Here is a 17,317-nt window from a genome sequence, read left to right as displayed (position 1 = left end):
GCTCCTCCCCCTTGGAACTGCTTTAACTGCTTGCAGGGAGGTGCGCCGGGGGCCAGATAATCACAGCTACTCAGGAGGCAGAGATAGGAGAATCACCTCCCAAAGCCAGCCTGGGGCAAAAAAGAAAAAGAACTAAAGCAAAAAGGGCTAGAGGCATGTCCCACGGGAGCAGACCTGTCTGGCAAACACAAGCTCAAATTCCAGTGCCCCCCAAAGCAATAAGTGAACTGCGGTCCACTGAAACAGTGAGCAGTGAGCGCCTCCCAGCCGGCAGCAGCGCGGAGGTCGCGGCTGTGACCGGGCCCCACCCGAGCCGCCCCGGCCGCCGTGTCGGGTGGAAGCAGGAAGGCAGAGGGAACACACGCCGGTTAAAGTGAGCACCAACTTGGCGGGAGCCCTCGGCGGCCAGTCCCAGGCTGAGGGCTGCTTGGCGGCTTCCGAGGGGTCAGGCCTGGCCAGGCGGAACCAGCTTCAGTGTGTGGCCGCTGGCCTCCAGGCCTTTTCACACATTCTAGAACATGCCGTGGGGGAGGGGCACGATCGGCTCCCGGCCCTCCCTCACTCCCTGCCCGGGGAAGCTGTGAGGGCGGAGGTGATTCTGAGGGCGGAGATGTTTGACTCACCTCCGCTCTTCCTTCCTGCCCTCTTCTCATGGTCTCCTCCCTCGGCCGGCCTCACGCCCATCCTGTGCCCTCCCGCTCGAGCCCAGCCTCCCCGGGCGCGGCTGCCGGTGCTGAGCGGCCTCCCTCCCCAGCTTCATTGCCTCGCGTGGGTGATACATGGCGGCGTGATGCGCTCATGAGCGGAGCGTGTGTCTCCCTGTCCCCACCGAGAGTCCCAGGCCACCTGTGCGGTGTCACCAGAGGGCCGGGGCGGCTCCCAGGGGCCTCGCGCAGCGTGGAGGGAGGAATGGCAAACGGGGAAGTCACGCTGAGTACTTCTGTCGGGCGGACGTGGAGTGCTCGCCCAGGGCCATCCATGGCAAGCCGTGCACAGCACAGTCCCCTCGGCCCCTCTGGGCTGGGGGGTGATGGGTAGGGATTTGGGGGAGGCACTGTGGGCGGCAGGGACTTGACAGATGGGAGACAGCATTGCCAGGGCCACGAAGGGAGGCCCTGGTCTGGGGGGGGGGCCGAGGCATGGCACGGGGGTTCAGGGCCATTCGGAGGGCCTGGGAACCCCGGGAGCAGCGGGCGTGGGGCAGAGCCCCGGCCCCGGCTGCGGGGCTGCTCCTGCCGCCCGATGCCCGTGGCAGACAGCCGTGGCAGGCAGCCGCGGCCCCCGCTGCCCGTGCACTCCTCAGTGAGAGCCCCACACATCCGTCACGCTCATTCTCCCTAACGTAGCGTCATTTCAATGAAGCAGACCGGCCCAGGGTCCCTGGAAGTTAGCGCTTCCCGTCCATCTTCCCACCCGAGGGGAGGGCTGGGGGAAAGGGGGCTCAGGGGCCAGGGGGGCCCTTCCCCAGGTCCTGGCCCGCGGTGGCGGGAGATCCTGGAAAGACCTGTCTTGGGGCCGGCCCCTCCGTGCAGCTCCCGGGGCTCCCCACACCGCCGGCCCCCGCGGCCCCTCACCGGCTCCCCCCCCCTCGCTCGGGAAGTGGCTCCCAAGATGCTCCGGAGTTCTCGGGCCCCTCGCAGCGGCCGAGCGTGGCCGGCAGTCCTTGGTCCTCCAGGGTCGTTTGGAGCCGCCTCGCCCAGCCTGTGCCTCTGCGTCACGTGGGAGACCACGTGACTCCACGTCAGTCTCGTAAGGCCCACCCTCCCCTTCACTCAACCCCATCTCTCAAGTGCCGGTTGGGGCTGCAAGCGGATATTTCCCCACCATTCCAGCCAGGATGCGCCTCTGCAGGCCCGTGGCAGGTGGACAGGGGAGCGGGAGGGAATGGGACTTAGAGCAGACATAGAAGAGACAAAGCACAGAGCGCACAGGCGAGCGAGACCCGGCGTGGCCCGCGCTGCAACCTGCGAGGTGTTCAGACCACGTGTGCCGCGAGACCCTAAGAGGCAGCGAGCATAAAACGTGAGCTGAGGCCGGACAGGAGAGCAGGCGACAGACCGTGGCCGGCCGAGGTGACAAGCCTTGTGGCACACGTTGAGACTGAGGAAGGGGACAGCGGCGCGGCGGGTCCCTGAAGGGCCGATCCACTGGGGGGGGGGGGGGGCATCCTAGAAAGAAGGGACCCAGACGTGGACGTCTTGATCCCCACTGCAGTGTCTGTAGGTTTTTCTTCATGCTCTCCCTCCTGTGTTTTCTTCTCGCGTGCAGCCTCATTGACAGACGAGGGTACATCCAGCCTGACACTCCGCAGCCCGCCGCGCCCTCCAATGGGATCACCATGTACGGAGCCACGCAGTCACAGAGTGACATGGTAGGGACGGCCAGCCCGCACAGCTTCTCTTCTACTCACAGGCTCCAACCCCGAGGCCAGCCACATGCTCGCTTGGGAATGGTCAAAGGGCAGATTAGGACAGTATTCAACAAGGGATCCGAGGCCGAGTCTGGCTAGCTCGCTGTTTCTTTGGTGTAGAACTAGACTGCATGTGAGCAGCAGCAAAACGTTGCGTCTCATTTCACCTCAGCAGCATCTCACAGTCACCCCATTTTATACAAGACGAAGTGGGGGATTTTTTTTATTTAAAATGCGAAATGACTTGCTCAGATCATGCGGGGGCTGGGTCCAGGCCTGTGTGCTCTCTGCCATGGGCCCTCGCTGGGTGTCAGCGACCTCTCCACACCTGGCCCTCCCATCTGTGGGCTGAGGAGACAGTGCCCCTCAGCCTCGGCTGCTCAGCAGAATTGCAACTCTCACACCCCAGTCCTGCTAGCTCAGAACCCCAGGGCAGGGCCCACGCTCTGGGATTAATAGGGTTCCGTGGATGAGTTTAATAGATGATCAGCAAGGAAAAACCATAGCCATAGCCTTCAAACTCTCCAAAAGTTGGGGTTATAAGAACGGTTTTGGAGCCACTTTTTGCTCTGGTTCAGAAAAAGTATCTTTTATCAGCTGGCTTACAAGTCAGAGTGACTCAGCTGAGACTCAGCTCACACATGGTCTATTCAGAAGAAAAAAGATAGGGAGAATTTCAACAACAGGTGCTTGATGAAGGTAAGGCAGGGGTAGGAGGTGATGGCTTAAAAAAAAAAAAAAGACAAGATCTGGTAGGTTTCAGACAAAGCTTCCTGGAAGAGATGATGTTTGCACTAAGTATAAAGATGACAATAAATTAGGCACCAAGGGTGAGAGAGGGAGGCAGGTTTCATCACTATAACAAAAAGTCTGAAATGATTCACTTAGGAAAGCTGTGGTTTGCTGGGCACCAGTGGCTCACACTTGTGAACCTGGCTACTCAGGAGGGCGAGATCAGAGGATTATGGGTCACGGTCGACCAGGGCAGCAAAGTCTGAGAGACTCATCTCCAATTAACCACCAAAAAAACCAGAAGTGGCACTGTGGCTCAAAGTGATGAGCCAAAGAGCTCAGAGACAATGCCTAGACCCAAGTTCAAGCCCCATGACAGGCAAAAAAAGAAAAAGAAAAGGTTTCTAGGGCACAGTTTAGAAGTTCAAGTCCCTGCTCTGTAGACACATTGCTTTTAGGCCTCTGGTGGAGGAGCCGGGTAGAAACGGAGAGAACACCGCAGAGCGAACTGCTCACCTGATGACCAGGAAGCAAAAGAGGGGAAGAATCAGAGCACGGGGAAGAATCAGAGCACGGGGTCTCACAGTCCTGTTTGAGGGCATGCTCCCAATGATCTAAATGCCTCCCGTAGGCCTCTTCTAGAAACTCCACCATCTCCCAGTAGCACCACCAGGATGAGCAATTCTCCACCAAAATTATAACAGGAGGGCCGTCCAAGCACAGCAAATGTAGAATCACAGCCAGGGTGGCACGAGGCTGCCAGGTGCATGCTGGGAAAGGTGAAGAGGAGAGCGTGGATAGGGGAACGGGAACTCAGGGCAGCTAAGCCAGGAAAGATGCACACAGAGGACCGCGGTGCCTTGTAAACCGGCGTGGGCTTTGTCCTGTAAAATGTCAGGGAGCCTGGCAGAGCGTCTGTTCGGCAAATACAACCTTCAGATTGTCATTTAGAGTGGATGGGGCTGGCAGTAGGCTAGGGTGGTCTGTGCTAGAACTGAGGGCAGACAGAGGAGTTCCTCACGCAGGGACTAAGGGGCGGGCCAGGACGGCAGAAACAGAGTTGAAAAGGACACAGCACAAACCAGGGTTTGAGACTTGAGGCCGTGGGAAGGTCTGGGAAAGGGAACCAGGGGCGTCTCCCCCCCACACACACCCCAACCTCGTGCTGAGTGAGATGGCTGTGCCTTGCACCAGTGACCAGTGGGTGAGGCTGACTTCAGCGTGTGGAATTCTCTGCTTGTGTTCTGGGCGCCGGGGGAATGTGGCAAGCAGGGGGGTGGAAGGCTCAAGGAAGTGTTGTTGACCCATGTTCATGAAGAAATGGAGTGCTGGATAGCGTGTGGAATAATGAAGATGATGTCGCTCCATTTGTCAGGTAGCTAGGATTAGTCACTCATCTTCCTAACGTTCCCTGCACCCACCGCTGCCGACTGTATGCACCCCACTACGTCACTCAGGTTTCCTCGTCTGATTGGCTGCTAGTGAGGACAGCAGAAGAGGGTGATCCTGAGAACTCAGTGAAGGAGAAGCCGGCAGCGCAGAGGACGGTAGATGGCAGAGAACTGGGGCTGACGCTTTGGGATGTGACGATCAGACAGGTTACCTAATTCCAGAATGGGAAAGTTAGGAAGCCAGTGACATCGCCACCCTGGACTGTGGGAGAAATGACTTAGAGCCTGTCATCTGTTTCATCTTCCCCCCACCAGTTTGTAACACAGGACTAGCACAGAGTAGGTGCTTATTAAACCTTCGATGGAACATATGTGAAAATCCCCCTTCTAGGGGCTCCCTCGTAGGAGGTTCTTAGCGAAAGTTAGGGTACAGTTGTCTTCTTCCTCATTCCTTCCATCCTCTGATCTGCCACATCTGTAAACAGTAGGCCTTAGCCACCCTACATACAGAACACAGAAGGAAAGGAGTTTCTTGGTCTAGTGATAACACAACATGGCCCATGAAAGAATGATCTGGACAGAACCAACCTGTGGCCAAGAGAGGTCATGGTTTACCCATGAGACTGCAGGCGAGTACTCTGTCCTTTGCAGGAACTGCAAAGAAACTGAAGGTCTGGGCAAATGCCTACGTTCGAAAACATGAAATCAGAGTTAATAAAATGTTGAATGTCTGTGAGACACATGAATATGTCAACCTCATTAACTGTTAAAACTTAACATTCATGAACGCGTAATTACATTTTAGAAATGATTTGTAGCTTGGGTTTCTCTTAACTCCCTAAGAATTCCTGAGCACACGTGTGATTACACAGAAGTCGTGATCAGCTATAAATGAAGTCATTTGCTCGCAGGCGGACACATGTGAAGGTCTCTGACTGGAGCCCCTCCCTGGCTGCCTTCCCATGCTGCCTGGCTAGCATGGTAGCATGAAGCCCAGCGTGGCCTCCTGCTTGTTCCAGGAGAAATCTTCTTGATGACATGACTGTGCCCTGACTGGCACTGCCCTGGGCACGCGCGCTCATCTTCGGGAGAGAATGAGATCAATCCCTCGACCTACAAGGTCAGAGCGGGGACCGCCTGGATTGGGATTCAGATCCCCTCAATGCAGGAGACTCCGACACCCAGAGCTCACGTGGCAGACGGGAGTCCCAGAAAGTTCCACAGGGGAATTGAGTTCCTCCCTCCCCCGCAAGTCCAGACAGGGAATTCCACTGAACCTTGACCTTTAGGGTCCTTTCCAGTTCGTATCCTGTTGGACAGATGAGTTTCCAGCCCATGCCAACACATTCCGCTCTGCAGTTAATGTATAGGCCAGTCGGCACCTAGAATTGGGCCTTGTTATGTTTCCAGCTTTCTTTATAGGTTCCTGTGGTGTGCAAGTACTGGGCTAAGAGGACTACAGTCATGTGCAGCAAGGCTGGTATTAAGCAGAGCCCTCACCCCACTTTCCTCTTTCCGGTTTATTCACACCCACACCATAATGTTCACCATATTCATACCAAATGCTGCAGCAAGCCTTTACGTTGGTATCTCCCGATGGCCTTAGAGAACCCCCCAGAGGCTGGTGAGCAAATTGCCTCCATTTTAGCAGATTAATAAAACCCAGGGACCATGAGTACTTAACGGTATTTTGCCTAAAGCTTTTGCATGTTTACCCACAAGTCCCTGCTCTTAACCCTATGCTGTACCACCCCCCCCCATGAAATATTTGCAGAGAATTGACTGCATATAAAATGCTTTTTCCCACATTCTTTTAGTCTCTACAGCCTGTTATCCTCACTCCCTCTCCTGGAGAATCAGCATCTTGGAAATTAGAGATAAAGGACATAAAAGTCTTAGATAAACACCCTAATATTGCAAGGGACTCTTAGCTGGATAGCGGGGAAGCTGGCATTGCGTGGACTGGCTGGAGTCTCTACTGTGTCTCAGGTAGGGAGTCACCGGACGCCGGGGGCTCACAGCTGTAACCCTAGCTACTCGCGAGGCTGACATCTGAGGATCACTGTTTAAAGCCAGCCTGGGCAGGAAAGTCCATGAGATTCTCACCTCCAGTTAACCAGCATAAAGCTGGACATGGAGCTGTAGTTCAAATAGTAGAGTGCCAAACTTGAGCCATAAGGCTTAGGGAAAGTACTCTGACCCTAAGTTCAAACCTCAGTATCAGCACACACAAAAGAGTAGCAATAATAACAGTATATTTACTTAGACTGAAATTTCACATCCCCCCACAACTTGCTCTTAGAAGGTGTGGAACCTTCCAGAAGTGGGTCCCAATTGGAAGAAGTTAGGTGTGCCCTGGAAGGGGACACTGGGACCCAGTCCCTTTCTCTCTTGGCCTCTGGGCTGTGACGTGAGCAGTATCCCCACTGTGTGTGCTCACCGTAACGTCCTGAGCCGCCAAAGGTCCCAAGTGCCGGGGCCCAGGGATCACAGGCTACAGTTGCCAGACCAGGAGCCAAATAAACCTTTGCTCCCTCTAAGGCCCTTATCTCCGGTATTTCCTCACAGTCCTGGAAAGCTAACTGATACTCCCCTTAAACCAGTATCAAAACATGACAAACCCAGCAGCTGTGCGATGTGTTAGACTAGGATTCCAGAACAATCCTTGTGTAATCTGGAAAAGTCAAATGCATTAGGGAAAATTATCTTGAACCAGCTCAAATAGCACTGCTAATAGCTGTTCTCCCAACCGCCGTCTACATTTTGGGAGGACTTGGTGAGAAGTTTCTGGTGTTCCTGCACACTTTAAGTTCTACCACAGACACTCTCTCCCTGGCGATCAGCTGCTGTCCTGAGTCTACTCTGCATTTGACCAAACTTGAACCAAGAAAAAAGGCAATGTCAATAGGATTCAATCTACTATTTGAAAAGCGTGGGTCTTTAAAGGGTTATTGGGGGAATGAAAGTGTGTACTTCTCCGTTTGCTGTTCATAGTAGATGGGCTTCTATCAAAGAATTTAGGTGGTTATTTTCCCCCTTTATGATTATGTAACTGGGGAAATAAAACATGCCTATGGGTTCTTGGTGTTAGCTAGAATGTTCCCAAAGCCACAAAATTGTAAGAGAGAGAAATGAGCAGTGGTATCGCCCTCTACCGGTGAAAAGTAAAATAGACATCAAATGAAAACCCAAAAAGTCAGGGTAGGAGAGTAAAAAGTATTCAGGGTACCAGAAAAGTGTCAGGTAGAGAAGAGAAAAATGATTTTTTAAAAAATGGGCAAAAATAGGAGAAGTGGAAGAGAAAGTGAAGAGAGGAAAGAATGGAAGAGAGGTAGTGAGAAGAAAGAGAAAATTAAGTTAAAAAATCAGGAAGAAAAACAAAAAAGAATTAGAAACAAAGAGGGACCGGCATGGAGGTGCACATCTATAACCCCAGCTCCTAGGGAGGCATAAGGAAGAGGATCAAAGTCCAAGGCCAACCTGAGCAAAAACTGAGACCCTGTCTAAAAAAATAACACAGCAGAAAGGCTAGAATTTGTCTCTCAAGGCTACGGCGATAGAGCACTTCCCTTGCAAGCACAAAGCCCTGAGTTCAAAACCCAGTACTAAAAACAAGACAAAAAATAGTAACAAAGGCTAAAAGAAAAAGAGGATGCAGAGTACTGGTGGAGCATATTGTAAACCTAACTATTCAGGAGACTAAAGTCTGGAGGATTGTGGTTCCAGACCAGGCCAGGGAGGAAGTTAACACAACCCCATCTCATTGGAAGAAGCTGGGAATGGTGGCATGTCTACCATCCCAGCCACAACAGGGTTAAAACTCAGGATACTGGATTAAAACTCAGGTTCAATAAGATATCTGATTGGTATTAGCTGAGCAGACATCATCCCCAACAAAATGAAAAAGCAAAGAAACAAACATACAAATCCAGGAGAGCCCATCTCAAACTAACACAAACAAAAATAAATAAATAGGTTTTGGAGGTGTGGTTCTATGGTAGTATACCAGACTAACAAATGCAAGGTGCTGAGTTCAAACCCCAGTGTCACCAAAAGAGAAAAGGAAGTCGAAGAATATTCATCCCCACAGTCACACGAGAAAGAGCCGCCACTAGGAAGCTCCAGCGACTCCTCATCCTTGGGATTGTGACAGTGCAGAAAAAAATGTGGGGAAACTCTGCCCTAAAAACAATCTATCTTAAGCCGGGCGCTGGTGGCTCACGCCTGTAATCCTAGCTACTCAGGAGGCTGAGATCTGAGGATCGCGGTTCAAAGCCAGCCCGGGCAGGAGAGACCATGAGACTCCTATCTCCAATAAACCACCAGAAAACCGGAAGTGGCGCTGTAGCTCAAGTGGTAGAGCGCTCGCCTTGAGCTGAAGAGCTGAGGGACAGCGCCCAGGCCCAGAGTTCAAGCCCCACAGCCAACAACAATATATATATATATATATGTGTGTATATATGTGTGTGTGTGTGTGTGTATATATATATAATATTCTTGATTATTTGATTCCTGTGGGGGTCTTTTTCTAAAAAGACATTCAAAACAAACCAGGTTTGTGGGAAGAGCATTGCACGGCGGGGCTCGTCCTCTGCTCAGATCCCGTAGTGTCCCACTCCTGCCCCTGAGCCCACAGCTTTCTATAAACCCCCTGCAGTGGGAGCGAGCGTGGTCTCTGTGGCCCCCAAGTCCCTGTGAATGTGGCACGTGATCTGGGGCCTGGTTTAGACTCTCGGGTCCCTGGGCCCTGTGCTCACTGGAAGCACAGGACTGGGAGGCAGGGCAGAGAAACACCTGCAATGGAACTTGGAGAGAAAGCCATCATTTATGATGACAGCCCACAAGTCTCTGCAGTCAGTGCTTGAGGTCTGATTACGCTGTTGGGAAGGATTTTGGAGTGACTGGTAGGTAGACTTTGGGGGGGGGGCAGTACCCAGGTACTTGACTTTTTTTGCTCAAGGCTGGAGCTCTACCACTTGAGCCACACCTCCACTTATGGCTTTGTGCTGGTTAATAGGAGATAAGAGTCTCTCATGGACTTTTCTGCCCAGGCTGGCTTTGAACTGGATGTTTAGAAGTCAGTGTCCTGAGTAGCTAGGAGCTACTAACGCCTTGACTTTTTTAATGTAGTAATTGACTGAAACAAAACTTTGCTCTCAGTCCTGTTTCTTTTTTTTTTTTTTTATCGCTATCCTCAAGTGCTATGATAAACTACAGAGCGTTTCCACAGGCTCCCAGCCCGTGAGGCCGGCGCTGGCTTTGTCCAGTTGGAAGCGAGCCGTCAGTCTAGGGTTTAAGCCCCAGTGATTGAGTGTGGCCGCAAAGCCGGGTCTGATGTGGCCTGCATCGTACTATGGGGGCTTCCATGAGAAAATGACCACCAGACACAGGAACAAGGCCCGCCTGGCGAGGGGCCCTGGAGCGTCAGCTTTCCTAGCCACTGCGGGCCTGTGGTTTAAGTGGACAAGGTAGCGTTTGTCGCTAACTGTTCCCGAAGGCATTGGGAATTCCACACTGACCTCACCAGTGACCATTCCTGCCATGGCAGCCATCTTATCCTAGAGGGCTTTGCTGGGTGCCCATGGGCACTGTGGAAAGAGGGCGTAGGCAGGAAACAAGTGATCTTTAGAAGACAAGAATGGCCAGGTATGGTGTCACATGCCTGTAATATCAGCACTCTGGATGGCAAATTTGAAGCAGCCTTAGCAGCTTAGCTAAATGTTGTTTTGAAACAAAAAGTAAAATAGTAGAACATGGAGGAAATGGAGAGAGAAACAGGAAGGGAGAGAGAAAAAAACAGGACAAAGAGACGGCGCTGGGAGTGGGCTTGGCTCCTTGGGCTATCCCTTCTGGCTGAACCTCTAGCGCACATCGTGTGACTCTGAAGAGCTGATCCTGAAACTAGAATTTGTCAATTACTTCTCAACACGAAGGGTTCCCTTGGGTCACAGAGACAGCAAATCCCATTTGCAATTTCCCGATGCTGTGGAGCTGGATGGTTGCATGGACTGAGACTAGGGACTGAGTGGGAACTCAGGAAGGACAGGTTGGCAGCTGTCTGCCCCGCCCTGTGCCCTGGCCATGTCCACGGTGTGGCAGCTGGGCCTTCTCTACCAGTGTGAAAACCTGTGCCCTGGCCTGTCCCAAAGCTGCACAGCTCCTCTGGGCCAACCCTGCCCAGTCAGCTCGCGAGCCTGTGTGCTAAGCGGGCTGGCGGGGCGGGAGCAGCAAGCTGGCATGGCCCAGGGTCTGCAGCCTGGCAGCCGGCTGCTAAGGAGCCATGCCTGAGGCAGGGGAGGGGGGAACGGTCCTGGCTTGAACTCTGGGCCTAAGTGCTGTCCCTTGAGCTTTTTAATTCAAGGCTAGCACTCTACCATTGGAGCCACGGCTCTACTACCAGCTGTTTGGTGGTGAATTGGCAATAAGAGTCTCATGGGCTTTCCTGCCCAGGCTGGCTTTGAACCGCAATCCTGAGTAGCTAGGATTACAGGCGTGGGCCGCCGCCACTGGCTCAAGTACGTTTCAGTGGTTCTTTCATCCCCTCTGAATGGCACTGCCCAGCTTTCCTCCACCCGCACCTCAGGCCCCTCCCCAGCTCTCTGTCTGGCCAGGGATTGATTGGTTTGATTGAGGAGAGCGAGGATGGCCTTGGAGCTCGTGCTAGCACCAGGACCTTTTAGCTGCTTTTCTTGTTATTGCTGTAAATAGTTGATGAGTACACGCAGCCTGATCAGCGCCGCCCCTCCTCCCCGGGCTCTTCCTCCCCCGGCTCTGTCCCTCCTCCCCCGGCTCTGTCCCTCCTCCCCCGGCTCTGTCCATCCCTTGCCATCTTCGCTCTTCTCATCCAGGCTTTGGGGCAGGGAGGAAGGACTTGTGCTGTGATGTGAGGAAAGAGAGCCGGGAAGGGTGCACAAACTACTGTCATTGTCATAAATCCTTGAAATCTTGCACAGCCAGGTGAAGCGCCCTCTGCTCCCGGACCGGGTCTGTGGCTTGCAAGTCAGCGGTTGGGTTGAAGGCAGTGAGCGACACATGTGGGTGTATCTGGGTGGGAAGAGTTGGGGAACTCAGCCATGGGGCTCTGAGTACAGTCCCATGAAGAGCCTATGTGTGCCAGGTGTCCAGTAGGGGTTTGGTTTGCGGCAGAAGAGCGCAGTTGACAGGCTAGCATTCTCCCTGGCTTTCCTCAGTGAGGTGTTGGCCTCCGCCCCCAGCCCATCTGCCTTTGTAAATGGGATGTGAACTCCTTGGAAGAGCTGAGTTAGGGACTTGCTGGGAGAGTGAACCCTCCGCTGCGGTCACGTGCAGTGCCGGTGCCGGTGCTGATGCCGTTACTGCTGCCACCCTTCCCGCCCCTCAGTATGGAAGAATTGTGCAAGGTCAAGTTCGTCTGCAGCTAAGTTCCCAGGGCACTGTCGGCAGAGCAGCTGGGGATCCCCTGACCTTCAGGCTAGAAATGTTTCTTTGCCACGTGACTTCTGAGCGTTTGGAAAGAAACAAATGTCTTCAAATGTTGGCATTCCCACAGCGAAAGCCCAAGGAATGGGTCTTGAAACTGAAGAAAATCTAGCAACAGGAATTCTAGACTTTTGTAGAACCCTGGGATCCAACCATTTAGGGCTTTTGTGACCCACGTTTTTCTTTCTTTCTTTTGTTGTCAAATAGACATAACATAAAACTGACCCTTTTCCCCAATCATGGCGTCAAGTCAAATTCACATTGTTCTGTTCACCTTCCATCCCCAGACCTCCTTCACCTTCCCAGATTGAGGCTCTGCCCCATGGAGCCAGCGAGGCCTTCCTCCTCACCCCCCCCCCACACCCCCCCACCCCACCTTGGCTAGCATCATCTGCCTTCTCTCTCAGCGTCCGTGATTCATATGGCATTTGCCCTGGGGCTGCCTTATTTCACGTGGCAGCATGTCCTCCGGACTTCTCCGTGCTTCCTAGTTAGGAAGCTAACTAGGACCCAGAAATACCCTGTTGTAGAAAAGACCACACTGTGGTCTCGTTCAAGTTCATGATCTCATTCCCGCAGTCACCTGTCAACAGATGCAAGGCTTGCCCCCCTCCCCCCCCCCCCCCGCCCCCTCCCCGGCTTTCTGTGAGTGCAGCTGCCGTGAACACGGGTGAACTTCCACCACATGAACACGGGTGTACTTCCACCACATGAACACGGGTGTACTTCCACCACATGGCAGAAGTCATTCTCAGCATCCAAGAACTAGCTGCCTCACACGGCTGTGGGGTGGCGAACACCTGTGTCCCTGCCCCTGGGATTGTTTTGTATTGACATGTTTTATTACCTTTATGTAGTTGTACAAAGGGATTTCAATTCGACATGTCAGGTTATGAGTATAATGCATCCCCAGCCCGTCTCCCCTTCGCCGTTCTCCTCCCTCCCTCCCAACCCCACCCATCTGGGATTGGTTTTGTTTGTTTTACTTATTTATTTGGTCAGTCGAGGGCCTGAACTCAGCCTGGGCGCTGTCCCTCAGCTCTTCAGCTCAAGGCAAGTGCTCTACCACTGAGCCACAGCGCCACTTCCAGCTTTTTCTGCTTATGTGGTACTGAGGGATCGAACCCAGGGCCCCATGCGTGCAAGGCAAGCGCTCTGCCACTGAGCCACCTTCTGGGATTGTTTTTAAATCGCATCCTTTCAGGTGAGGCCCAGGGTCACAAGCAGGACCGCCTGGCATGACTTCCGGGACTAAACAGGCTCTGGGTTTGTGCCAGGCGCTGGGTCAATCATCATGGGGAGGGGCTGCAGGTGAGCCCCTCACTGCCTGACTAATGGTTTCTCTCTTCTCACGCCTGCCCTCCCGCCTCGCCCTCCTGGCCCTTCCCCGTTGCCTCTCTGCCTCCTCCTGGCTGACTCCTGCCGCTCTCCAGTGCGACCAAGACCAGTGCATTCAGAGCACCAAATTCGTTTTGCAGGCCGCAGCCACACCCCTGCTGCAGAGCGAGCCCAGCCTGACCAGCGAGGAGCTGCACCTGCCGGGGAAGCCGGGGCTGGGCACGCCATGCACCAGCCTGACCCTGGGCCAGCCCACCCCGCCCTCCTCCATGCCCAACCTGGCCACCCAGACCACGCTATCAGACATTCTGCCGCTGAAGGACGAGCACGGGGGCCACCAGTTCCTGACCCCGGACGAGGTGCCCTCGCCGCGGCGGATGCTGGCGGGCGGCAGCCCCCTGGCGCACAGCCGCACCATGCACGTGCTGGGCCTGGCCAGCCAGGACTCGCTGCACGAGGACTCTGTGCGAGGCCTGGTGAAGCTCAGCTCCGTGTGACCCAGGTGGCTGCCCGGGGACCGCAGGGCTCGTCCCTGGGCAGTGGGGGGCTCACCCACCCCGGGCAGACAGCGGCCTCGGGGCCTGGGACACAGAAACCGCTTAGAGACCTAATGGCACAAGACAGGCGGGCACCCGAGGCAGCCCGAGTGCTCAGACAAGAAGAGGAAGAGGAGGAAGAGAGAAAGGGCCATTTTCAGGCCGTTGGACTCTGGGGGTGACCTCGGGGAGGGAGGACCCTCAGAAGCTGCCTGTAGGCCACAGCACTGGTGGCAAGCGCAGGGCCGCGAGTTCAAACACCAGGACTGACGACACTGCCTGGGTGCTGTGCTTCCTGTCTGCTGCTGGTAGACCAGATACCCGGAAGTTTCCAACGCCAGTGGCCGGACTGGAATTGCATCTGCTGTCCCACTACTTGTATTCGAAATAGACATGTCCTTTTGTTTGTAATTGAGAAGAAATCTTAAAAAGGGAGAGAGAGAGGGGGGAGACCAGATGTGGATTTGCATGCCACGCTGCAGTCTGTGTGCCGGTGCTGTGGGTATTCCAAAGGAAACGCTGCTTTCTTTCCTAGTTTAATTTCGTGAAACTGTCGAGTGCTGTTGTGTTGGAAGACAGTGCAATAGCCGGGGCTGTGGGGCGCTGCGGCCTGGCGTCACGCGGTGGGCGGGGCCGCGGTAGCGGCTGCTGGGGCCTGCGGTGGGCGGGGCCGCGCTAGAGGCTGCTGGGGCCTGCGGTGGGCGGGGCCGCGCTAGAGGCTGCTGGGGCCTGCGGTGGGCGGGGCCGCGGTAGCGGCTGCTGGGGCCTGCGGTGGGCGGGGCCGCGCTAGAGGCTGCTGGGGCCTGCGGTGGGCGGGGCCGCGCTAGAGGCTGCTGGGGCCTGCGGTGGGCGGGGCCGCGCTAGAGGCTGCTGGGGCCTGTCCCGGCCCGCCGCGGCCTTTCGCCGTCCGTCTGTCCAGTACCTAGCGGAGGCGCTGTGTCCAGCCACCCTGCCGCAGCCCTCCTGTGTGACGAACTCCCTCCGGACAGCCAATAAAGCGGTGACCTCCGTCATGTCGCCTGTGCGTGTGGTGATCCTTTCCTGAGAGCCCAGCCTGGCGCCTGCAGAGAGCTCGGTCTGTTTTTGGTTTTGTTGGGTTCGAGACAACCCAATTTCAAATCTTTGGGCTGTGGGCTAGAGAACGGTTGTAGGGTGATTTCTTAGATAAAAGATGACTTTCCTGTCCACTTCTCTCAACCCTTTATCTGTGTTCAAGGATCTTGACTGACCTTGTCCTCCACTACAGATTCCCACGCAGGGGTGACTGGCAGTCATTGGAGGGAAGGGTAGGAGCAGGGTGCTGACAGGCTGTGCGCCCAGTGCCATGCAGTGCTGCTGTGTCCACACACCTCGGAAGCACCAAACCTCAGAGGTCTTGGTAAAGGTGTCAAAAATGAGGAAATCCAGGCGCCAGTGGCTCACGCCTTTAATCCTAGCAACTCAGGAGGCTGAGATCTGAGACTCAAGATTCAGAGCCAGCCCAGGCAGGAAAGTCCTTGAGACTCATCTCTAATTAACTACCAAAAAGCCAAGAGTGGAGCTGTGGTTCAAGTGGTAGAATGCTAGCCTTGAGCACTGAGTTCAAGCCCCAGTAGAGAAGATTGGGAAAGGTTTGGCCCAGATGGTAGATCACCTGCCTAGTAAGTGCAAGACTCTGAGTTCAAACCTCCACACCACCATATTGAGCACTGGGGTGGGCAATGTTGGGAAGCAGACAGTGATGGAATTAAGGTCAGTGGTGCGGACGCTCCGCATGCTCAGGAGAGTCCTTGGAGGCAGGGGGAAGCCAGCCCAGCGGGGCTGCATTCCAGTGCTGCTTCCAAAGGGGATTCCAAGTCAGGGGTTTTTCCCTTACAACCATCTGAAAGTAACATACTTGGCTCTCACATGCAAGCAGCCCTACATGACTCGCACCAATAGGAAGAGCGGCTCTCTTCTAGAAAGAGTTGCCATTGTATGTGAAAGAAAAGGAAGACGAAAAGCATAATTTCAGGCATTAATTGGGACACAAACCAATCCTGTTGGGGACATCACTCTACTGAAAAAGCCCTCTTTTGAGGTGTGGAGCCGGCTTTATTTCTCATGCTGCATGCAAGTATCAAAACACGGAAAAGGTAAAGTACATGTCGCCATTTATTTTTCCACTTTTTTCACCTCCCACTGCTAAAACCTATGTACAATTTAGGCCAGAGCCCTCCTTACGCAATCACACACACACTCACATGCTCGGCCCGTGAACACAATGCCGGCCTCACAAAGGACCTGTGGACCTTCTGCATCTTCTCCAACCATGCCTGCCTCCCGCCTGCCTCCCACCTGCCCCCACAGGCCCTGGGAGAGAGTTGGGATGATGAGAAAGGAAAAGAAAGGAGACTCCGCACCACTCCGGGTTATGTATGACTTGTCCATTCCAGATCTTTGCCCCTGGAAAGCAAAGACTGGCCTCTCTCTCTCTCTCTCTTTTTTTTTTTTTGAGGGGAGGGGGACAGGGCAAGCACTGGAGTTTTTAACTCATACTTGCCAGCCAGACACTGTGCCACCGAGCCAGGCCAGCCTTTCTTTACTTGTTACTTAGGAGATAGAGTCTTTTGCTGTGTCATATGTCTAGACTGTAATCCTCCCATTTTTTCATATCCCATCATTCCTGAGATGACAGGCCTATACCGCTAGTTTCAGTCCTTCCATTGAGATGGGTCTCAAGAGCTATTCTGCCTGTTAGCCTGAAAGCTCAATCTCTGATCTCAGCTACCCTAGTAGCTAGGATCATAGGCAGGAGCCACCAGCACCCAGCTGTTCCTATCATTCTTTAATATAGTGATTTCTGATATTTCTATAATAAGCCTTCATTATGAAAAAAATCCAAGAAGCAGGGATCATTGTAACAATGTAGTTGGCCCTCTGTCTCCTCTGGTTCTATATTCATGAAATCAACCAACTGCTGATTGAAAATATTTGAAAACCAATTGTGTGTACACTGAACATGTGTGGACTTTTCTTCACCCTTATGTCCTAAACAGAACATTATAACAGCTATTTTTATAGTGTTTATGTTGTATTGGGTATTAGTCAGCTAGAGATAATCTAAATTATTGGGGATTGCATGCATAAGTTATATACAAATGCTGTACACATTTTATACAAAGGACTTCACCACCCAAGAATTTTGGTATTTGTGGCTGCCCTAGCACCAAACCCCTAAGGAAACTGAGAAGTGATCATGGTTTTTATGACCCTCCTGCCATGCATATACATGCCATCCTTTATCAAAGAAGGTTTGAGCATTTTGGTGGAATGAACAAGGCTATTCAGGGTCCAGAGGGAGAATAATTTGAACAGATTTGCTGAGACATCTTAAAAAAAAATTACAAGGATGCCCACAGCCTTTTCCCATGTGGCTTGGGAACCGCAATTGTGTTCCCAGGGCTCCCCCAATGGTAGGGTAGGGGGGGATG

At 53.6% G+C, this 17,317-nt stretch overlaps 1 protein-coding gene across 4 annotated transcripts in view; it reads left to right on the top strand.

Annotated features, from left to right (window-relative positions):
• Zdhhc14 (zinc finger DHHC-type palmitoyltransferase 14) overlaps window positions 1-14,276 on the top strand; it is a 200,511-nt gene extending 186,235 nt beyond the window's left edge. For 3 of the 4 annotated variants that reach the window (XM_042702095.1, XM_042702098.1, XM_042702097.1), the window contains 2 exons: window positions 2,269-2,371; window positions 13,425-14,276. In XM_042702095.1, coding sequence (XP_042558029.1) covers window positions 2,269-2,371; window positions 13,425-13,826 — 505 coding nt within the window. In that variant the 3' untranslated portion in view covers window positions 13,827-14,276. The remainder of the gene's footprint in view (window positions 1-2,268; window positions 2,372-13,424) is intronic. The other variant, XM_042702096.1, reaches the window with a different exon arrangement.
• The last annotated feature ends 3,041 nt before the right edge of the window (window positions 14,277-17,317 follow it).

Source organism: Dipodomys spectabilis, unplaced genomic scaffold (genome assembly GCF_019054845.1).
Source record: "Dipodomys spectabilis isolate Male_0828 unplaced genomic scaffold, ASM1905484v1 ptg000302l, whole genome shotgun sequence".
In the NCBI taxonomy this organism is placed as follows: Eukaryota; Metazoa; Chordata; class Mammalia; order Rodentia; family Heteromyidae; genus Dipodomys; species Dipodomys spectabilis.
Note: the sequence above shows the minus strand (reverse complement) of the source record. Positions and strands in the feature narration are given on the sequence as shown.